Source organism: Salmo trutta, chromosome 12 (assembly GCF_901001165.1).
Source record: "Salmo trutta chromosome 12, fSalTru1.1, whole genome shotgun sequence".
NCBI classification, from domain to species: Eukaryota; Metazoa; Chordata; class Actinopteri; order Salmoniformes; family Salmonidae; genus Salmo; species Salmo trutta.
In genome coordinates this window covers 82,882,048-82,906,968 of record NC_042968.1, presented here as the reverse complement: position 1 = coordinate 82,906,968, position 24,921 = coordinate 82,882,048, and the positions used below count along the sequence as shown (strand labels likewise).

Genomic DNA, 24,921 nt, shown 5'->3' with positions numbered 1-24,921 from the left:
GCCCGCCAGTCAACAGTCGTCAGAGCTGCCCGCCAGTCAACAGTCGTCAGAGCTGCCCGCCAGTCAACAGTCGTCAGAGCTGCCCGCCAGTCAACAGTCGTCAGAGCTGCCCGCCAGTCAACAGTCGTCAGAGCTGCCCGTCAGTCAACAGTCGCCAGAGAGGTCAGACTGCGCTGAACTGCCGGAGTGGCCAGACTGCGCTGAACTGCCGGAGTGGCCAGACTGCGCTGAACTGCCGGAGTGGCCAGACTGCGCTGAACTGCCGGAGTGGCCAGACTGCCCAGACTGTCCCGAGCTGCCAGACTGCCCAGACTGTCCCGAGCTGCCAGACTGCCCAGACTGTCCCGAGCTGCCAGACTGCCCAGACTGTCCCGAGCTGCCAGACTGCCCAGACTGTCCCGAGCTGCCAGACTGCCCAGACTGTCCCGAGTTGCCAGACTGCCCCGAACTGCCAGAGTGGCCCGACTGCCGGGAGAGGCCAGAACCGGAGCCACCTCCTGATATAGGTGGGTTGGGGAGGGGGGGTGTAGCACAGTGCCGTCGTTGACGGCAGCCACCCTCCCTTCCCTTCCCTCCCTTTAGTAGAGGGGAATTTTTGTTTTGTTGTTTGGGGTTGTTTTTATTTTTGGGTTTTGTTTTAAAGGTGCTTCCGGGGTTAGCACCTTTAAGGGGGGGGTACTGTCACGTCCTGACCAGTAGAGGGTGTAGTTGGTTCAGGACGTGGGAGAAGAGTCTGTGTGTTTGTGTTTAATTAATTTTGGCCGTGTGACTTCCAATCAGGCACAGCTGTAGAGGGTTGTGGCTGATTGGGAGTCACACATAAGTGGCCTACTTTGCCTTTTGGGGTTGTGGGGAATTGTTGTGTGCACTGCTGCGTTTTGTTTGAGCCTGCCACGCTGTTGCTGTTGTGAGTATTGTTTGTTGTTTTGTTTGTTTCAAGTGGATGCTCTACTCTTTTTTTTTTTAACATTAAAAAATATGAGTATCCATACTTCCGCTGCGCCTTGGTCCTATTTCACTGAAGACAACTGTGACACCAAAACCTAAGTGTATGTAAACTTCTGACATCAACTGTAAGAAAACTCCAGATGTGAAAACCTTACATTAACATGTGGAATTGCAGATTCATGTGGGGTTGAAATATTGGTATTCTCTTCACATGTGAAAAGATGGTGTTATCATGTTGGTGTAGCAATGTTTCCACCGTTGGAATTAAGGTGACTACATCTAAAAAGCCTGAATGCAGGACACGGGAACGATTTTGTGTGTCACGTCCTGACCAGTGAAAAGGGTCATTTGCCATAGTAGAATGGTCTGAGCGTGCAGGGGGGTTGTTTTGGGGTTTTTGGTTGTAGGGGAATTTGTTGTAGTTTTCTATTTCTATGCTTCGTTTTCCATATTTGGCCGAGTATGGTTTCCAATCAGAGGCAGGTGTCTTTCGATGTCTCTGATTGGAAGCCATACTTAGGCAGCCTGTTTTCCTTTGGGTTTTGTGGGTAGTTGCTTTCTGTTTAGTTTGTTAGTTACCTGACAGAACTGTTTGGCTGTCATTTGTTTTTCTTTGTGAAGTGCTTCCATTAAAAGTAAAAGATGAGCACTCAACACGCTGCACCTTGGTCTCTTCAATACGGCGCCTGTGACAGAACCAACCACCACAAGAAGACCAAGCAGCATGGGAGAAAGAGCTGTACCGAGCCCTATGGCTCAGAGTCATGGACCTGGGAGGAGATTCTAGATGGGGCAAGACCCTGGACAAGGCCGGGGGAGTATCGCCGTCCGAAATGGGAGATAGAGGCAGCGAAGGCGGAACGGCGATACTGGGAGGAACGGCTGGGACGGCAAGAGGAGGCTGAGAGGCAGCCCCCAAAATGTTTTTTTGGGGGGCATACGGGTAGTTTGGCTAGGTCAGGGGGAGCCCTGACCTAACTTCCCGGGCGTATAGGAGAGAGCCGTGGAGCAAACTGGAGCCAGTTAAGGAGTCAAGCGCGGAGATCGACGCGAGATTCCGGAAAGTGGTACTGGCGGATAGGGCACTGGGGAGCGGGCGTGCAGAGGGACGAGAAATGCATTACGGTGTGATGCGCACTCTCTCGCCCATCCACACGCACAGTCCGGTGCGGTCGGTACGGGCTCCACAGCGTTGCCATGCGAGAGTTGGCCGGCAGCCAGGAAGAAGTGCGCCGGCTCAACGCATCTGGTCTCCAGTGCCTCTCCTTGGCCCAGTTTATCCTGCGCCTGCTCTACGCACGTGCCGGGGTACAGTGACCATCCAGCCAGGATGGGGCGTGCCAGCCCTGCGCTCCAGATCTCCGGTGCGCCTCCACGGCCCAGTGTGCCCCGTGCCTGCTCTGCGCACTCAGTGTCCTGTAAGTCTCCCCAGTCCGGGGAGACCGGTTCCAGCTCCACGCAGGAGGCCTCCAGCGACACTCCTCAGCCCGGAGCCTCCAGCGACGCTCCTCAGCCCGGAGCCTCCAGCGACGCCTCCCAGTCCGGAGCCTCCAGCGACGCCTCCCAGTCCGGAGCCTCCAGCGACGCCTCCCAGTCCGGAGTCTCCAGCGACGCTCCTCAGCCCGGGGCCTCCAGCGACGCTCCTCAGCCCGGGGCCTCCAGCGACGCTCCTCAGCCCGGGGCCTCCAGCGACGCTCCTCAGCCCGGGGCCTCCAGCGACGCTCCTCAGTCCGGGGCCTCCAGCGACGCTCCTCAGTCCGGAGCCTCCAGCGACGCTCCTCAGTCCGGAGCCTCCAGCGACGCTCCTCAGTCCGGAGCCTCCAGCGACGCTCCTCAGCCCGGAGCCTCCAGCGACGCTCCTCAGCCCGGAGCCTCCAGCGACGCCTCCCAGCCCGGAGCCTCCAGCGACGCTCCTCAGCCCGGAGCCTCCAGCGACGCTCCTCAGCCCGGAGCCTCCAGCGACGCTCCTCAGCCCGGAGCCTCCAGCGACGCTCCTCAGCCCGGGGCCTCCAGCGACGCTCCTCAGCCCGGGGCCTCCAGCGACACTCCTCAGTCCGGGGCCTCTAGCGACGCTCCTCAGCCCGGGGCCTCCAGCGACGCCCCTCCGCCCGGAGTCTCCAGCGACGCTCCTCAGCCCGGAGCCTCCAGCGACGCCTCCCAGTCCGGAGCCTCCAGCGACGCTCCTCAGCCCGGAGCCTCCAGCGACGCTCCTCAGCCCGGAGCCTCCAGCGACGCTGCTCAGCCCGGAGCCTCCAGAGACGGTCTGCAGCCCAGGGTCTTCAGCGGCGGTCCGCAGCCCGGATCCTCCAGCGGTGGTCGGCAGCGCAGAACGGGGGCTACGCCCGGAGCCGGAGCCACCTCCATAGCTGGAGAGGATTGGCGGAAGGGCCTGGGTGAAGCACAGGAGCCGTCGTAGACGGTGGCCACCCTCCCTTCCCTCCCTTTAGGTTTGGGGTTGTTTTTGTGGGGTTTTTGTTTGGGGTGCAGTCAGGTTTGTTTGGGGGTGGGCCAGTTTAATGGATCACGTCACTGCCTGTTAAAGGGTCAATCCTTAGTTGCTACATCCATTTTTGGTCTTATAAATTAATATAAGTTACCCATTGAATCTTGAAAATATAATATAATGTAGAAATGCCTCATGTGCTTGGTTCAACTGTTGTACCCCATCAGAACCCAAAATATAAACTTGTTTCACTCCAAAGTTTGTAAACAAATACATTTTAAATAATCACTGCATTGCCTGAAAACATGGTTAAAACTAATATGGATGGTCAGTCCTTGCATCCATTGCATAGTCTATGGATTTGATTGTTTGCATTTTTCCAGCCCCATTTCTCAGCTTTTTACTGAAACTGTGTTGGGGAGAAAACTTTGTTAATGTTTCTATTAAGGTTTGCTGCTTTAAACACCTTTAATAGAGTCATAGTGTTATTATATGGAGCAATCTTTTAGTGACTGAGTTACTTTTGTGCCATTAATATCAAGCAAAACTTCTGAAGTCGATAACAAAATTCTTAGTATTGCAAACAAAAACAATGATATTGAAAGCAAAATATAAACCCAAATGTATTGATAGCAAAACTAAATATTGCAAATAAAATCATTTGAAATGCGAGAACAAATTAATTGTAAATCGATGCAAAAAATTGATTTCATAGTGCCCAAAAAAATTCACAAGGGAAAACCTCTCTTGCAGCCCATTTAGGAGCCCTCAAAGCTTTATTACTCACTCACTGTACTGCAGCAGAGAGACTGGAGCCTCTTTCATGAGCTACCTTCTGACACTCACCACTAGAGAACTAAGATAAGTAGTCAACTGTGTCGCATCTCTCAAAGCTGTTTCAATATTTCACTAGAGACTATTCATAGAAAAGCATACATGGACGCAAATATAGTATTCTGTGTATATAAAAAATACTGTTTTATACTATTGTTACACATTTATGACATTTTCAACAGTTCTTAACCTCTCTGGCGCATGTGGGACGAACTCGTCTCACCTACGTAACAGCCACTGAAATCCAGTGGCGCGATTTTTGAATCGTTAGAAATACTATTACTTCAATTTCTCAAACATATGACTATTTTACAGCTATTTAAAGACAAGAATCTCGTTAATCTAACCCCACTGTCCGATTTCAAAAAGGCTTTACAACGAAAGCAAAACATTAGATTATGTCAGCAGAGTGCCCAGCCAGAAATAATCAGACACCCATTTTTCAAGCTAGCATATCATGTCACATAAACCCAAACCACAGCTAAATGCAGCACTAACCTTTTATGATCTTCATCAGATGACACACCTAGGACATTGTGTTATACAATACATGCATGTCTGTTCAATCAAGTTCATATTTATATCAAAAAACAGCTTTTTACATTAGCATGTGACGTTCAGAAAAAGCATAACCCCCGCAAACTTCCGGGGAATTTACTAACAGTTTGCTAAATTACTCACGATAAACGTTCACAAAAAGCATAACAATTATTTTAAGAATTATAGATACATTACTCCTCTATGCACTCGATATGTCCGATTTTAAAATAGCTTTTCGGATGAAGCACATTTTGCAATAATCTAAGTACATAGCCCGGCATCACAGGGCTAGCTATTTAGACACACACCCAGGTCAGCCTCCACCAAAATCACATTTCCTATAAGAAAAATGTTCTTACCTTGCTTGTTCTTCGTCAGAATACACTGCCAGGACTTCTACTTCAATAACAAATGTTGGTTTGGTCCCAAATAATCCATCGTTATATCCAAACAGCGACGTTTTGTTCGTGAGTTCTAGACACTATCAGAATGCTTCATCACGGTGTTGCGCATGGCGCATTGGCGTGACAAAAAATGTCTAAATATTCCATTACCGTACTTCGAAGCATGTCAACCGCTGTTTAAAACCAATTTTTATGCCATTTACCTCGTAGAAAAGTGATAATATTCCGACCGGAATATGCATTGAGCCTAAACAGCCGAATAAAATTTCTCCTCAGGAGCGAATCGTGCACGCGCCTCATTCAAAGGTCCTCTGAGCCGCCACTTGCCAAAGCCGATAATGTGTTTCAGCCTGAGGCTGCCTCGTTAACCTTCAGTTATTTCCCGGGTTCTGAGAGCCTATCGGAGCCCTGGGAATTGTCACGTTACAGCTAAGATCCTTACTTTTCAATAAACAGATGCAAGACGCACGACTCCTTGTCAGACAGGGTACTTCCTGCTTGAAACCTTGTCAGGTTTTTGCCTGCCATAGGAGTTCTGTTATACTCACAGACACCATTCAAACAGTTTTAGAAAATTCAGAGTGTTTTCTATCCAACCTGAACAATAATATGCATATTCTAGCTTCTGAGTTGGTGTAGGAGGCAGTTAAAAATGGGCACATATTTTTTCCAAAATTCTCAATACTGCCCCCTATCCCAAAAAGGTTTCTGGCTTGAATACCCGTATACTCTATTCCATTACAGGGGTGAGGGGGTCAGCAGGTACCATCATAACAAGAACTCTATTTTCTACTGGGAGTGTGTTTGAGAGGGAGAGAAACACGAGTTTTATGAAAGAATCAATTGTTTTTAATAATTCTAATGGAACGTGTGATAAAAACATAGTCAAACCTCAGGACTGTCTGTAATGGTTTCTCTAGTCTCTCGCGGAGGGGCGAGATAAGAGGAAATGGAAAGAAATGAGAGTTTTATCACCATTGTGAGCCCTCTCACTCAATGTGTGCCTGGTCCAATGCAATAAAACATCTGCTTTACAGAAGCCAACTCCGCTACGTGAGAAGCCTACCTGAGGTGTTATAGCTCTATCACAGGGAGAGCTACGGTGTAGGGTTGATAAACAAGGGGGTGATGTATTTGTGCATGAAAGAGAGTTATTGTAAGAGAGATATGACTGGATATTGACCAATATATTTCATTATTTCAACTGAGTTCAAAAGAGTCCTGTGTAATATTCTGATACAGTAAATTGCATTTGTTTAAGCCAGCGTTTTTCTTAAGAAACCCTTTGGAGTCAAGCAATTTCAATCACAGCAGCAAACAACGTATCCACAGGCCTCCTGCAACGTAACAGCGTGAACAGCCATGCTAACTCCAAAATGGTTTTAATAAAAAGAGAGCTGCAGGCTGGAAATAATCTATTAAAATCCCATGTCAAGCTCTGCCCTGATGAAAATCACACTCTATTTCATGGCTGTGGAACCCACTGATTTATTTTGTGTGATTTTTAAATATTTTTTTTATACAAAGATGACCGCCGGCTTCTATGGTAACATAATGTAGATGTCGAAGCGAGGTGAGCTACAATGGAACATGGAGGGATGAATAGGTATAGCTCTGTTGTGAAAAACAGAACCTGTGTGATACTGAACTGTGGAAAAGCACAGTGTTAGTCTTTGTGTCAATGCCTCTTGTGTTCGTTCATCACTACAGCAAGTACTCTTTAACTACATCATTAAGTACATCACTAATCACTCTTTATGCACATCACTAACCACTCTGGGCAGGATCAGTAAGTACAACGCAGTGACAATGGAGGACAATGCTCAACGGACCTAACTACAAGTACTGTATTTCCCAGGGGGTATACAGTACAATATGCTATACAACAAGCTACAGAAGCAGGTAATAATCCACCTCAGAATTTGCTGGTGAGTAGTAGGCTACCGTATGCTGAAAGAGAGATCTATGGTATGGTATGCAGTGGTGTAGATTAGGCTTAATGCCCTAACCCACCCCGGCAGCCCTAACCCTAACCTTCCCCGGCAGCCCTAACCCTAACCCTCCCCAGCATCCCTAACCATAACCCTCTCCGGCAGCCCTAACCATAACCCTCTCCGACAGCCCTAACCCTTCCCAACAGCCCTAACGTAACCTGCCCCGGCAGCCCTAACCATAACTCTCCCTGGCAGCCCTAACCAGAACCTTCCCCGGCAACCCTAACCATAACCCTCTCCGGCAGCCCTAACCCTAACCCTTCCCGGTAGCCCTAACCATAACCCTCCCCAGCAGCCAGTGTACAGAGTGAGTCATAGGAGCCCATGACTGATCATCATACACTATGTCTCCTATCTGAGGGATCCTGTCAGGGACCCACACTAGCTGGTATTTTCTAATCTGCTAAACATAGCTGAACACTGCCACTGCCTGTTTGCACTCTAATGAGCTGCAGGGCATCATCAGCTTGCATAAAATTATCTCTGTCTATAATATGTAACCCAAAAGTTGGAAAAGGTCAGGGGAGCACTGTCTACTGGATCTGATAAATAAATGGGTTATTGGAGTGGGGTGGTGTTGGGGGAATGCTGATGTCAAACACGGGGCTAATGAAAGCTTCACATACAGGGCTTACTGCATGGGCCTCTGGTCAATAACACAGTTAGATCCAAATATAAACACAACAAGCATGCAATTGACTACTGTAGGAAGAGGACATTTAATGTATCACTAAACTCATGTAATTTTACTAGTAATTCGTTAGAAACACACACTGTCAACACTGAATTGATCCGGGAACAAACTCTGACGAGCCATCAAACAGGCAAAGCATCAATACAGGACTAAGCTCGAATCGTACTACTCTGACTCTCAACGAATGTGGCACGGATGCAAACTATCATGGATTACAAAGAGAAACCCAGCTGTGAGCTGCTTAGTGACGCAAGCCTACCAGGCGAGCTAAATGCCTTCTATGTTCACTTTGAGGCAAGCAACACTGAACCATGCATGAGAGCACCAGCTGTTCTGGATGACTGTGTGATCTTGCTCTCTGTAACCTTCAAACAGGTTAACATTTTTAAGGCCACAGGGCCAAACGGAATACCAGGACACATACTCAGAGCATGTGCTGACCAGCTGGCAGGTATCTTCACTGACATTTTAACCTATCCCTGACCCGGTCTGCACTACCAACTTGTTGGAGGGGTCAAATACTTATTTCCCTCATTAAAATGCAAATCAATTTCTAACATTCTTGACATGTGTTTTTCAGGATTTTTTTGCTGTTATTCTGTCTCTCACTGTTCAAATAAACCTACCATTAAAATTATAGACTGATTATTTTTTTGTCAGTGGGCAAACGTACAAAATCAGCAGGGGATCAAATACTTTTTTCCCTCACTGTATGTAAGAACATTGTTCATTGACTAAAGCTCAGCATTCAACACCATAGTTCCCTCTAAGCTCATCACCAAGCTCAGAACCCTGGGACTGAACACCTTCCTCTGCAACAGGATCCAGGAATTCCTGATGGGCCGCCCCTAGGTGGTGAGAGTAGGTAACAACACATGGGCCCTTCAGGGGTGTGTGCTTAGTCCCCTCCTGTACTACTTGATCAACCATGACTGCATGGCTGCGCACGACTCCAACACCATCATCAAGTTTGCTGACGACACAACGATCACCGGCGACGAAGAGGCAGCCTATAGGGAGGAGGTCAGAGACTTGGCAGTGTGGTGCCAGGACAACAACCTATCCCTCGACGTCAGCAAGACAAAGGAGCTGATCGTGGACTACAGGAAACGAAGGGGCGAGCTAGCCCCCATACACATTGATGGGGCTGTAGTTGAGTGGGTCGAGAGCTTCCAGATCCTCGGTGTCCACATCACTAAGAAATTAACATGGTCCACAAAAACCCACACAGTTGTGAAGAGGGCACGACAACGTCTCTTCCCCCTCAAGAGGCTGAAAATATTTGGCATGTGCTCTCAGATCTGCTTGGCATCCGATGCAAGGCACTACAGAGGGTAGTGCGTACGGCCCAGTACATCACTGTTGCCAAGCTCCCTGCCATCCAGGACCTCTATACCAGGTGGTGGCAGAGGAAGGCCCAAAAAATTGTCAAATATTCCAGCCACCCAAGCCATAGACTGTTCTCTCTGTTACCGATGCAACAAGTCTGGAACTAACAAGACCCTGAACAGCTTCTACCCCCAAGCCATAAAACTGATAAACAAGGCCGCTAAATAGCTAATCAAATGGCTACCTGGACTAACTGCATTGAGCCTCTCTCTTGCACTGACTATGCACACACACTAATCTCGACCCACACACTTACACCCCAACACACCCATACGTCATACGCCCACACACACATAACATGCGCACACAAGCATTCTGACGCCACACACACACTCACCACATACGCTGCTGCTACTGCTCCACATACGCTGCTGCTACAGCTCAGTCTATAATCTATCCTGTTGCCTAGTCACTTCACCCCTACCTATACAGTACATTCGGGAAGTATTCAGACCCCTTGACTTTTTCCACATCTTGTTACTTTACAGTGTTTTCTAATAATTTATTCAATTGTTTTTTTCACTCATCAATCTACACACAATACCCCATAATGACAAAGCAAAAACAGGTATTTAGACATTTTTGCAAATATATTACAAATGAAAAAGGTAAATATCACATTTACATAAGTATTCAAACCCTTTACTCAGTACTTTGTTGAAGACCCTTTGGCAGTGATTACAGCCTTGAGTCTTATTGGGTATGACTCTCAAGCTTGACACACCTGTATTTGGGGAGTTTCTCCCATTCTTCTCTGCAGATCCTCTCAAGCTCTGTCAGGTTAGATGGGGAGCGTCGCTGCACAGCTATTTTCAGGTCTCTCCAGAGATGTTCAAGGATCTCATCAAGGATCTCTCTATATTTTGCGCCGTTCATCTTTCCCTCGATCCTGACTAGTCTCCCAGTCCCTGCCTCTGGTTTTCTGTAGTTGCAGATCAGACCTGCACAACGGTCAGGAGGAATTCTGGACTATTCCTCTTTACAAAACTGTTTCAGCTCAGCAATATTCCTGGGATGTCTGGGGTGAACTGCTCTCTTGAGGTCATGCCACAGCATCTCAATCGGGTTGACGTCAGGACTCTGACTGGGCCACTCCAGAAGGCTCATTTTCTTCTGTTGAAGCCATTCTGTTGTTGATTTACTTCTGTGTTTTGGGTCGTTGTCCTGTTGCATCACCCAACTTCTGTTGAGTTTCAATTGGCGGACAGATAGCCTAACATTCTCCTGCAAAATGTTTTGATAAACTTGGGAATTCATTTTTTCGTCGATGATAGCAAGCTGTCCAGGCCCTGAGGCAGAAAAGTAGCCCCAAACACTGATGCTCCGTCCACCATACTTTACAGTTGGGATTAAGTTTTGATGTTGGTGTGCAGTGCCTTTTTTTCTCGACAGATAGTGTTGTGTGTTCCTTACAAACAACTCAATTGTAGTTTCATCTGTCCACAGAATATTTTGCCAGTAGCGCTGTGGAACATCCAGGTGCCCTTTTGCAAACTTCAGACATGCAGCATTGTTTTTTTTTGGACAGCAGTGGCTTCTTCCGTGATGTCCTCCCATGAACACCATTCTTGTTTTGTGTTTTACGTATTGTAGACTCGTCAACAGAGATGTTAGCATGTTCGAGAGATTTATGTAAGTCTTTAGCTGACACTCTAGGATTGTTCTTAACCTCAATGAGCATTCTGCACTGTGCTCTTGCAGTCATCTTTGCTGGACGGCCACTCCTAGGGAGAGTATGAACAGTGCTGAACTTTCTCCATTTATTGACAATTTGTCTTAGTGTGGACTGATGAACGTCAAGGCTTTTAGTGATACTTTTGTAACCCTTTCCAGCTTTATGCAAGTCAACAATTCTTAATCTTAGGTCTTCTGAGATCTCTTTTGTTTGAGGAATGGTTCACATCAGGCAATGCTTCTTGTGAATAGCAAACTCAAATATTGTGAGTGTTTTTTATAGGGCAAGGCAGCTATAACTAACATCTCCAATCTCGTCTCATTGATTATACTCCATACTAGCTGACTCCTGACTCCAATTAGCATTTGGAGAAGTCATTAGCCTACTGGTTGACATACTTTCTCCAACCTACACTGTGAATGTTTCAATTATGTATTCAATATAGACAAGAAAAATACAATAATTTGTGTGTTATTAGTTTTAGCACAATATGTTTGTCTATTGTTGTGACTTATATGAAGATCAGATCAAATTAGATGACCAATTTATGCAGAAATCCAGGTAATTCCAAAGGGTTCACATACTTTTTCTTGCCACTGTGTATACCGTTGAAGTCAGAAATTTACATACATTTATGTTGGAGTCATTAAAACTCGTTTTTCAACCACTCCACAAATTTCTTGTTAACAAACTATAGTTTTGGCAAGTCCGTTAGGACATCTACATTGTGCATGACACAAGTCATTTTTCCAACAATTGTTTACAGACGGATTATTTCACTTATAATTCACTGTATCACAATTCCAGTGGGTCAGAAGTTTACATACAGTAAGTTGACTGTGCCTTTAAACAGCTTGGAAAATTCCAGAAAATGATGTCATGACTTGAGAAGCTTCTAATAGGCTCATTTACATAATTTGAGTCAATTGGAGGTGTACCTGTGGATGTATTTCAAGACCTACCTTCAAACTCAGTGCTTTTTTGCTTGACATCATGGGAAAATCTAAAGAAATCAGCCAAGCCATAAAAAAAATTGTAGACCTCCACAAGTCCAGTTCATCCTTGGGAGCAATTTCCAAACGCTTGAAGGTACCACGTTCATCTGTACAAACAATAATACGCAAGGAGAAACACCATAGGACCACGCAGCCGTCATACCGCTCAGGAAGGAGACGCGTTCTGTCTCCTAGAGATGAACGTACTTCAGTGCGAAAAGTGCAAATCAATCCCAGAACAACAGCAAAGGACCTTGTGAAGATGCTGGAGGAAACAGGTACAAAAGTATCTATATCCAGGGTAAAACGAGTCCTATATCGACATAACCTGAAAGGCCGCTCAGCAAGGAAGAAGCCACTGCTCCAAAACCGCCATAAAAAAGCCAGACTACGGTTTGCAACTGCACATGGGGACAAAGATCGTACTTTTTTGAGACATGTCCTCTAGTCTGATGAAACAAAAATAGAACTGTTTGGCCATAATGACCATTGCTATGTTTGGAGGGAAAAGGGGGAGGCTTGCAAGTTGAAGAACACCATCTCAACCGTGAAGCATGGGGGTGGCAGCATCATGTTGTGGGGGTGCTTTGCTGCAGGAGGGACTGGTGCACTTCACAAAATAGATGGCATCATGAGGAGGGAAAATTGGGTGGATATATTGAAGCAACATCTCAAGACATCAGTCAGGAAGTTAAAGCTTGGTCACAAATGGGTCTTCCAAATGGACAATGACCAAGCATACTTCCAAAAGTAGTGCCAAAATAGCTTAAGGACAACAAAGTCAAGGTATTGGAGTGGCCATCACAAAGCCCTGACCACAATCATATAGAAAATGTGTGGGCAGAACTGAAAAAGCGTGTGCGAGCAAGGAGGCCTACGAATCTGACTCAGTTACACCAGCTCTGTCAGGAGGAATGGGCCAAAATTCACCCAACTTATTGTGTGAAGCTTGTGGAAGGCTACCTGAAACGTTTGACCCAAGTTAAACAATTTAAAGGCAACACTATCAAATACTAATTTAGTGTATGTAAACTTCTGACCCCCTGGGAATGTGATGAAAGAAATAAAAGCTGTAATAAATTCTCTCTACTATTATTGACATTTCATGTTCTTAAAATAAAGTGGTGATCCTAACTGACCTAAGACAGGGAATTTTTACGAGGATTAAATGTCAGGAATTGTGAAAAACTGAGTTTAAATGTATTTGTATCAGGTGTATGTACACTTCCAACTTCAACTGAAGACAGGTGTGCTTTTCCAAATCATGTCCAATCAATTGAATTTACCACAGGTGGACTCCAATCACATTGTAGAAACATCATAAGGCTGATCAATGGAAACCGGATGCACCGGAGCTCAATTTCGAGCCTCATAGCAAAGGGTCTGAATACTTTTAGAAATAAGGTATTTCATTTTTTTTTTTTTTGTAAATTTGCAAAAATTCATAAATACCTGTTTTCGCTTTCTTATTATGGGATATTGTGTCCAATGTTTCGTGAGCTGAAATAAATCCATACGCTTATTTCTCTCAAATTGTGTGTACAAATTTGTTTACATCCCTGTTAGTGAGCATTTCTCCTTTGCCAAGATAATCCATCCACCTTACAGTTGTGGCATATCAAGGAGCTGATTAAACAGCATGATCATTACACAGGTGCACCTTGTGCTGGGGACAATAAAAGACTACTAAAATGTGCAGTTTTGTCACACAACACAATGCCACAGATGTCTCACGTTTTGAGGGATCATGCAATTGCCATGAAGACTGCAGGAATGTCCACCAGAGCTGTTGCCAGAGAATTTTATGTTCACTTCTCTCCCATAAGCAGCCTCCAAAGGCTGAGGACTATTTCTGTCTGTAATAAAGCCCTTTTGTGGGGAAAAACGAATTCCCAGTGGGTGAGCCTGGATCCCAAAAGGGTGGGCCTATGACCTCCCTTTGCCCTCCAGGCCCAATTAATTTATTTCAATTGACTGATTTCCTTACATGAACTGTAACTCAGTAAAATAGTTGAAATTGTTGCATGTTGCGTTGATATGTTTGTTCAGTATACATAGCTACCTCAATTTTCTCGTACCCCTGCACATCGACTCGGTACTGGTACCTGTATATAGTCATGTCATTTTTTACTTGTCATTGTTATTCACTGTGTCATTATTTCTATTTTATTTTCTATTGTTTTATCTTAAACTTTGCATTGTTGGAAAAGGACCAGTAAGTAAGCATTTCACTGTCAGTCTACACCTGTTGTTTACAAAGCATGTGACAAGTAAAAATGTATTTGATTTTAACACAGTGTCCTATTAAAAAGTATCTGTTTATGGCCCAGGGAGCCCTGCCATAGAATTACAAGATGCTCATGCTTTGTTGCCTGTGTAATGAAGCGTTTCTGAGCTGAGCAAGCAGGCAGTTCCTTAGGGCTTGTGTTATGTTTTGTTCTGTCTGACTCATGCAGGGTGGCTACATCAACTACCTGGCAGAGCTGGACATACACAGACATACCTGAGAGAGACAGACAGCCCTACCACTGACCAGACCTGAGAGACAGACAGCCCTACCACTGACCAGACCTGAGAGACAGACAGCCCTACCACTGACTAGACCTGAGAGACAGACAGCCCAACACTGACCAGACCTGAGAGAGACAGGCAGCCCTACCACTGACTAGACCTGAGAGACAGACAGCCCTACCACTGACCAGACCTGAGAGACAGACAGCCCTACCACTGACCAGACCTGAGAGAGACAGACAGCCCTACCACTGACTAGACTTGAGAGAGACAGACAGCCCTACCACTGACCAGACCTGAGAGAGACAGACTGCCCTACCACTGACCAGACCTGAGAGAGACAGACAGCCCTACCACTGACTAGACCTGAGAGACAGACAGCCCTACCACTGACCAGACCTGAGAGAGACAGACAGCCCTACCACTGAATAGGGCTAAAAATCAACAAAATCAAGACTACAACAGTAATGACAACATTCTTCTCTCTGCAGGTACTCAAAACATTATACAAAGACACATCTACAAAATTCTGTCAAAGTCAATGGGCTGGGGATGTTTACAGACAGGTCTTTGAGATGAAGAAGGGGGTTTCGGTTGTGCTTAGAGACAGTAAATGTATTGTTGTGTATGAGAATGATTGAAAGGTGCCATTTCTCCTCAATCTCCCATACACAATAATACATACCGTGTAAGAACTGTCCTCCTAAGACTTTTCACAACGTAGGCATGCTAACTTAAAAAGAGAACTGGGTATTCAACAAGAATGTTATATGGTAAAAGTAACATACAGAAAAATACAGTACAATATAGTACAGTTCACTGTGTCTTAGGTGTAGAGAACTGTAACTACAGATTGTCACAACAGATAATGAGATTTTACCAAAGATATTTGGTATCCTTTATTGAGAGCTACAGGATAGGTACTGTTTGGTTCTGCACAGAGAATTTGATCAACCTTGGCGATGCTGTCTTCGTCCTCGATTCGTGGAAACATGAGTCTCAAAATGTCTGTGTCCAGTTGCAGGGGGTCCGTTTGAATTTAGAAAATGCTCCGTTATTAAAATAAATACTTTTTTGCTCTTTGAAGTAATCCAACAGTGTACGCCGCCATCTGATCTATTTCAAGTCTTCTCTCATTGATCGAGACAGGTGAGCTTCTACCACAAAGTGCCGCATGTCATGATGACAGACACCTGTATTGATCAATGAGAGAAGACTTGAAAATAGACAAGATGGCAGCGTACACATTGTTGGATTACTTCATGGTTTATATTTTTGTTCAGTGTAGTTGGTCATGAAAATAGTGGCAGCATGTGCAGTGTGATTTGTTTTTTACATGCAAAAGTGAAATAGGTGCATTTATGCTGTTGATCTTCCCAAAGAAACAACCGGTAATTTGAAAACTTGGCATAATAATTTTGTCATGCTGCTTTGTAGACAATTCAAAAACAGAGGACATGGAAGTTAGCATCTCTTTTGTGTATTTGCTAGCTACAGCTCAAGGGTTGAGACTGAGGTGCAATCCAAAGCATCCTTAGCACCATGAACCCTGGGAAATCTGAGCAGCTGCAATAGAGATGACGGACTGAAGAGGGACTATCAAGCTGTGTCCTTAAGGGCAGCACACTAGAAGAGCTGAAACATGTTCTGTTTTCTAATGGTAGTCCAAGAAGCTAGGAGAAGAAATGGAGAGATGGGGTCCCTGAGAACCAAATGTGACATGATTCACTGTTTAACTTGATTTTTGCTAAAGTTCTTAACTTGAAATACCTTTTCGCAAACATATATTACAAATTAACCTTAATAATTCAATTAAATACTTAATACTGTATATTGGTGTTATTATGTTCAGTCTTTTGTTAAGGCTATTGCTAAATACAACTAAAACAAAGTACAATAGCATATATACCAAAGACAGTACGCAGTCGGATTCACTATGTGTTGCTCATTCTTCCCCACATCCAGGCAGTGTGAAGACAGATCATGAATATTGCAAAAAAATTCCCATCTCATTACAGAGGTTAACCTATAATTACACCCTTCATTTGTTTGCCTTGCAGAAAGAACCTTAGCGTGAGAACAACAACCTGGTGGCTCTCTATCCAAGCTCAACATCTGGACGTCTGTGATGATTAGTCTAGGACCTAAAGCTATAGCATTGTTCAGACAACACACACAACAAGCATATTGATGGTCATTGTTTGAGGGTAGAACAATAAAGTAAGAACTGGAATATTTGGTTTTATTTTTAAAATATCTGAACTGAGCCTGCACAGCTTAGTTCCCTTTTTATACTTCATTTGTACGTTTTTAAATTTGAGAACATTGAGACATTGACATCAATACAACACCTCCAGTCCTTTATCCTCTCAAATTGTGTGCACAAATTTGTTTACATCACTGCCAGTGAGCATTTCTCATTTGCCAAGATAATCCATCTACCTGACAGGTGTGGCATATCAAGAAGCTGATTAAACAGCATGATCATTACACGGGTGTACCTTGTGCTGGGGACAATAAAAAGCAATTCTAAAATGTGCAGTTTTGCCACACAACAAAATACCACAGATGCCTCAAGTTTTGAGGGAGCATAGAATTGGCATTCTGCCTGCAGGATTGTCCACCAGAGCTGTTACCAGAGAATTTAACATTTATTTCTCTACCATAAGCCACCTCCAACATTGTTTTAGAGAATTTGGTAGTACGTCCAACCGGCCTCACAACCGCATACCACATGTAACCACTCCAGCCCAGAACCTCCACATCTGGCTACTTCACCTGCGGGTTGGTCTGAGATGAGCCACCCAGACAGCTGATGAAACTGAGGGGTTTGCACAACCGAAGAATTTCTGCACAAACTGTCAGAAACTGTCTCAGGGAAGCTCATCTGCATGCTCGTCATCCTCACCAGGGTCTTGATCTGACTGCAGTTCGGCCTCGTAACCAACTTCGGTGAGAAAATGAAATGCTTACCTTCAATGGCCACTGGCACGCTGGAGAAGTGTGCTCTTCCCATGGTGGTGGTGGTGTTATGATATGGACAGGCATAAGCTACGGACAACGAACACAATTGTGTTTTATCGATGGCAATTTAAATGCACAGAGATAGCGTGATGAGATCCTGAGGTCCATTATCGTGCCATTCATCCGCCACCATCATCTCATGTTTCAGCATGATAATGCATGGCTCATTGTCACAAGGATCTGTACAAAATACTGGAAGCTGAAAATGTCCCCGTTCTTCCATGGCTTGGATACTCACCAGACATGTCACTCATAGAGCATGTTTGGGATGCTCTGGATTGACGTGTACAACAGCGTATTCCAGTTCCCGCCGATATCCAGCAACTTTGCACAGCCATTGAAGAGGAGTGGGACAACATTCCACAAGCCACAATCAACAGCCTGATCAACTTTATGCGAAGGAGATGTGTCACGCTGCATGAGGCAAATGTTGGTCACACCAGATAATGACTGGTTTCCTGATCCATGCCCACACCTTTTTTTAAGGTATCTGTGACCAACAGTGGCATAACGGTATTTCCAGTTGTGAAATCCATAGACTAGGGCCTAATGAATTTATTTCAATTGACTGAGTTCCATATACAGTGGCGGGAAAAAGTATTTGATCCCCTGCTGATTTTGTACGTTTGCCCACTGATAAAGAAAGGATTAGTCTATAATTTTAATGGTAGGTTTATTTGAACAGTGAGAGACAGAATAATAACAAAAATATCCAGAAAAACGCATGTCAAAAATGTTATAAATTGATTTGCATTTTAATGAGGGAAATAAGTATTTGACCCCCTCTCAATCAGAAAGATTTCTGGCTCCCAGGTGTCTTTTATACAGGTAACGAGCTGAGATTAGGAGCACACTCTTAAAGGGAGTGCTCCTAACCGCAGCTTGTTACCTGTAAAAAAGACACCTGTCCACAGAAGCAATCAATCAATCAGATTCCAAACTCTCCACCATGGCCAAGACCAAAGAGCTCTCCAAGGATGTCAGGGACAAGATTGTACACCTACACAAGGCTGGAACGGGCTACAAGACCATCGCCAAGCAGCTTGGTGAGAAGGTGCCAACATTTGGTGCGATTATTCGCAAATGGAAGAAACACAAAAGAACTGTCAATATCCCTCGGCCTGGGGCTCCATGCAAGATCTCACCTCGTGGGGTTGCAATGATCATGAGAACGGTGAGGAATCAGCCCAGCACTACACGGGAGGATCTTGTCAATGATCTCAAGGCAGCTGGGACCATAGTCACCAAGAAAACAATTGGTAACACACTACGCCGTGAAGGACTGAAATCCTGCAGCGCCCGCAAGGTCCCCCTGCTCAAGAATACATATACATGCCCGTCTGAAGTTTGCCAGTGAACATCTGAACGATTCAGAGGACAACTGGTGAAAGTGTTGTGGTCAGATGAGACCAAAATGGAGCTCTTTGGCATCAACTCAACTCGCCGTGTTTGGAGGAGGAGGAATGCTGTCTATAACCCCAAGAACACCATCTCCACCATCAAACATGGAGGTGGAAACATTATGCTTTGGGGGTGTTTTTCTGCTAAGGGGACAGGACAACTTCACCGCATCAAAGGGACGATGGACGGGGCCATGTACCGTCAAATCTTGGGTGAGAACATCCTTCCCTCAGCCAGGGCATTGAAAATAGGTTGTGGATGGGTATTCCAGCATGACAATGACCCAAAACACACAGCCAAGGCAACAAAGGAGTGGCTCAAGAAGAAGCACATTAAGGTCCTGGAGCGGCCTAGCCAGTTTCCAGCGTTAATCCCATAGAAAATCTGTGGAGGGAGCTGAAGGTTCGAGTTGCCAAACATCAGCCTCGAAACCTTAATGACTTGAAGAAGATCTGCAAAGAGGAGTGGGACAAAATCCCTCCTGAGATGAGTGCAAACCTGGTCGCCAACTACAAGAAATGTCTGACCTATGTGATTGCCAACAAGGGTTTTGCCACCAAGTACTAAGTCATGTTTTGCAGAGGGGTCAAATACTTATTTCCCTCATTAAAATGCAAATCATTTTATAACATTTTTGACAAATGTTTTTCTGAATTTTTGTTGTTGTTATTCTGTCTCTCACTGTTCAAATAAACCTACCATTAAAATTATAGACTGATAATTTCTTTGTAAGTGGGCAAACGTACAAAATCAGCAGGGGATCAAATACTTTTTTCCCCCACTGTATGAACTGTAACTCAGTAAAATCTTTGAAATTGTTGCATGTGCGTTTACATATTGTTTTTCCAGTGTAGAATCCCTATTAATTTAATAGGAACTCTGTGGGCCTAGTCGTAAAGATTTGTCATTTAACTTTAAAAAATGTGTTACCTTTTATTGTGGCATAAACTCAACCAGTCACGATGTTTCATCTGATTGTCAAACAATCCCTTCAAAGGTCTCCTTTACTAGGGCTACCCACACACGTTCATCCACTCACAACACATTCCCAGCCTCCAAACAGTGGTGAATGAAAAGAGATCTGTTAAACAAAACACCAAAAAGTGTTATGACATTTGGCGATTGTCATTAGGTGAGAATTTACGCGTCCACTGCTGTCTGCGTGCATCTCATTGTCAGCAACTCATCTCTGCCTTGGCAAAAGTTCAGTGTTCTCTTCAAACCACATCACATTTTGGAGCGTAGGATATACAACACATTTTCAAGTCCATTCGCTAATTTCTCATTCCTCTGAAAGTGGTGTAATAGACTAGTTTTAATTAAACGCAGTTTTAAATTCTGTGATAGGCTCATGTTTCACCGGTACAGCGTACCCCCACTATTTATTTTGCTGGGACGCCGTACCCTACTCGCCATTACTTTCCCCCCTGAGTAAGGCTACAGCAGTAGCTGAATCCTCCTTGTCTTTGTCATCGTAATGAGGCCGTAACAGTGTTTGTTGTTATCTGAAAATGATCATCTAATGTAATGACTCCCCCAGGGAGCTTGAAGAGAAAGTTCCTAAAGCACCGCATCATATATCGTCGTAGGTCTAGTAACTCGGAGGAATAAAGAAATGCAAGCACCATTACATCTCATTATTTCTGCACGTCACTGCAGCAAATTAGGTTTAACTCTTCAAGGCCACTTCACAGAAAGCTTATGATAATCTCCTGCTATTGTAACCAATAAGACCCCATGAATTTTCATTAAAAAAACAATATAGTTATTTAGTACAGAGGAAGAAATCAACTGTGAAGTCAAAGTAACAGAAAAAAGCAACAGGAAATATTTCCCTCTTATTTTCAAATGTATCTATATTGCATTAATACACGCACACACAAACACGCACCTGAAATGTCTTTGTAGTATTAATAGACTAGAGAATAACACCCACTTTATTGTCATGTAGCTCATTAGGCTGTCCCCCAGAACATTTTCATGGAAGCAAAATGAAGGGAGAGCGAAAACAAGACATTACACCCCCCCCCACACACACACAAACCTTTCACCCCCACACACACCTCTCAGCCCCCCACCTCTTACCCCCCAGACACCTCTCCCACCCACACACACCTCTCACCCCCACACCTATCACCCCCCACACACACCTCCCACCGCCCCAAAAACACACCTCTCACCGCCCCAAACACACACCTCTCACCCCCCACCCACACACCTCTCACCCCCCCACACACCTCTCCCCCCCCACCTCTTACCCCCCAGACACCTCTCCCACCCACACACACCTATCACCCCCCACACACACCTCTCACCGCCCCAAAAACACACCTCTCACCCACCCACACACACACCTCTCACCCCCCCAAAAACACACCTCTCACCGCCCCAAAAACACACCTCTCACCCCCCCAAACACACCTCTCAGCCCCCCAAACACACACCTCTCACCCCCCCAAAAACACACCTCTCACCCCCCCAAACACACACCTCTCACCCCCCCAAACACACACCTCTCACCCCCCCAAACACACACCTCTCACCCCCCCCAAACACACACCTCTCACCCCCCCAAAAACACACCTCTCACCCCCCCCAAACACACACCTCTCACCCCCCCAAACACACACCTCTCACCCCCCCAAACACACACCTCTCACCCCCCCAAAAACACACCTCTCACCCCCCCAAAAACACACCTCTCACCGCCCCAAAAACACACCTCTCACAACAGAAAGATGAGCTGTTTTTGTTATCATACAAAATGTTGCCTGACATAATAACAAATTATTTCCCAGTTAAATTAAAGAAAAACATCTCCAGGGAAAATAGACCCCCACACACACACCTCTCACCCTCCCAAACACACACCTCTCACTCCCCCCAAACACACACCTCTCACCCCCCCAGACACACACCTCTCAACCCCCTCACAATAGAAAGATGAGCTGTTTTTGTTATCATACAAAATGTTGTCTGACATTATAATAAATTATTTAAATGAAAGAAAAACATCTCCAGGGAAAATAGACTCCTGTTCACCTACTATAGCATGAGTATGTTTCTATTTGCACACACTACTCTAGAATCAGACATGTTCAGGGGAAACTTCCATTAGAAGAGAGGTACTAATAATCAGTCATTTAGTGTGTACATATTTAGAACCTGGAAGTCAGTAACAATGCCTAATGGATGATGCAGAGACATTAACACCTCAGATGAGAGGCTTTGAAGAAGTGCATAAGAGAAGCCTCCTTACAGAAAGGTCAACGTGGGTCTGTTAGTTTGACCCAGCCATAATGACTTTAGGTGACCAGAAGTGGATCCTTCTTCTCTGCCGTTTATGAGCCAGATGTCTCTAACTGGCAGCCATGAAGGACGGTTACAATGTCAATAATTGTTGATGAATGAAGGAAGGATGCATGATACTTCCTTACCTGTTCTGGTTTGCAGAGGATGCACGCACTTCATTTGAGAAAAAGGTTTTGCAATTGAAGGCACATCATTATTTTGTGCCAACAATGACACACTTTGACAGGTGAAAATAATGCACACTAAAGACGTTTTCACATATGAAATTCAGTACCCTGGTTCGGTTTCCTGGAGCGTTTGTGAGAATTTCACAGAATACGTTTTGCTTTCACAAGACCTGAAAATACCGTTTCAGGGTGCGATTAGCAAGATGCGCATTCTTCAAGCTAGTGAGTTAGCTTGTTTACAACATGCAGAAAAGTTCCACGCATCTCGCGCTGCAGCGTCACAATACCTGGTTCTCAGGTCCTGGATTTTGGACCTGCTTTCTCATGCAGGTCCAGGATTCGTTACAGCCGGGTTTCGTTTGAATTTCACACATGCTTTATAGCGTTGATCAGGGTACCAAACGCGCCAGGATCTGGATCATAAGGGGATATGTGAAAGCGCTCTAAAATAAACCATTCAAATGCAACTTCAAATGCAACTTCAACCATTCCTCACTCTGTGACGTTTTCCAACGATGTCAAGGTAAAGTCACAAGGAAAGGAGAAAAGAAACATAGCGTAGTTTTGAACCAGTCAGATGAAAGAGATAGTACTCACGGTCGCTGCAGAATGCTCCTCCATAGGAGGTCATGGTGCAGTCACAGGAGAAGCCCTCCCACTGCTGGAGACACACCCCCTGGTGATGGCACGAGTCCTCTGTACAGGTGCTGCTCGGGCCTGGGGAGGGGAGGGGGGAGGAAAAGGATGCTCATGCAGTGAACCATAAGGTGGATCCACAGGTGATGGCCTGCTCCTCGGAGGTGTTCATGACCCCATGGCTGTGCCACTGTTAGTACGTACCTCCACAGCCCCGCTCCACCTGGCCCACCCTGTGGAGGGCGTCTGCCATCAGGTCAGGAAGTCTCCCGTTCAGGTCCACGGAGGCCAGGCAGCCCTGGTACCCATCGCGGGACGCGATCAGCTTGGGCAGGCTACTGTACATGGTCTTCCCCACACCACCAACATACAGCTCCCCTGGAACACACAGCATCAATCAATCAGAGCATGTGTTCCTGGAAGAGAATGATTATTCTCAGTAGTCACAGCAGATACGCCTCCAGGTAGTGGGAGGTTATAAGCAAGCGTCACTCATTGAGTTAAAGCAGCCATGAACAAGTCTGATACCCTAACACCTGCTTTGTGTTTGATAAATGTTCTGCAATTATAGGCCTCCGATAATGCTAGTTAACGTTCAGATCAGACAGATCTCCTAAAGATTTACAACCTCCAAGAAGCCATTTGGTGGCATGTTGCATTAGATGCAGGTGGACACAGCTCTAAGTCATTTAAACCAATGATGATCTGTTTTCATCAGATTGATGCTCCTCTCCAGAGAGTGTTTACTTTAATAGTAACCCTCCCAGCCACAGTAATCATTCACAGATTATATGTAAATTGCAAGCCGAGAAATGTACATACAGTATCTGAGAATTCCTCTGTGATATGATGCTTATTGCCAAAAATAGCAAAGAAAATCTGTTTATTTTCTCTGCAGAAATATGTGAAATGTTACATGGCTGATAACGCAAGGATAATACCAAACTGGTGTACAGTCATTTAAAACCTGCAGGACATAAAAATGAGAAGTAAAGTCTCATTTAACAGCATAGTAAAATGTCTTACATTGCTTTACACGGTACCCTGTTAATTTATACAGCACAGAAAAAAAAGTATGATTTCATAGTCTGGTTTATTTGACTTATACTGATTACACAAGAAGTTCAGCCAGCGGACCCTTGGGATATGGAGAAACTTAAATTAATCTTTAATGTTCTGAGGAACAAAGTGAGAGAAAAAACTAGATGAAATAAAATAGAAGAGGATCTGCTATGCAGACCATATACGATGAGGATTAAGGAGCATTAACGGTGAATGTCTACAATAACAAGATTGAAGAATAATATTAATTTGGGTCTACAACTGAAACTAACACATAATTGGTACAGCTGCTGTTACTCAAAATATTTATCCCAAAACATGTTGCCTAGTACTGTTTGTGGTTACAACTAGGGCTGTTACGGTAACCAAAAACATGTTGCCTAGTACTGTTTGCGGTTACAACTAGGGCTGTTACGGTAACCAAAAACATGTTGCCTAGTACTGTGTGCGGTTACAACTAGGGCTGTTACGGTAACCAAAAACATGTTGCCTAGTACTGTTTGCGGTTACAACTAGGGCTGTTACGGTAACCAAAAACATGTTGCCTAGTACTGTGTGCGGTTACAACTAGGGCTGTTACGGTAACCAAAAACACGTTGCCTAGTACTGTTTGTGGTTACAACTAGGGCTGTTACGGTAACCAAAAACACGTTGCCTAGTACTGTTTGTGGTTACAACTAGGGCTGTTACGGTAACCAAAAACACGTTGCCTAGTACTGTTTGTGGTTACAACTAGGGCTGTTACGGTAACCAAAAACATGTTGCCTAGTACTGTGCGTGGTTACAACTAGGGCTGTTACGTGTAACACACAACGATTGCCTGCAATGACAACAAGCTCAGTCCGATGATGCTGTGACACATCGCCCCAGACCATGACGGACCCTCCACCTC

General features: G+C 45.0%; 1 protein-coding gene across 6 annotated transcripts in view; it reads right to left on the bottom strand.

Annotated features, from left to right (window-relative positions):
• Positions 1 to 24,921, bottom strand: part of nrxn2a (neurexin 2a) — a 353,006-nt gene that overhangs the window by 164,679 nt on the left and 163,406 nt on the right. For all 6 annotated transcript variants that reach the window (XR_003880366.1, XM_029770022.1, XM_029770026.1 and 3 more), the window contains 2 exons: positions 23,172 to 23,345; positions 22,929 to 23,048 (listed from right to left, as the gene is read on the bottom strand). Coding sequence is in view for 5 of the 6 variants with exons in the window: in XM_029770022.1 (XP_029625882.1) it covers positions 22,929 to 23,048; positions 23,172 to 23,345 (294 nt within the window). In the remaining variant the exon portion in view is untranslated. The remainder of the gene's footprint in view (positions 1 to 22,928; positions 23,049 to 23,171; positions 23,346 to 24,921) is intronic.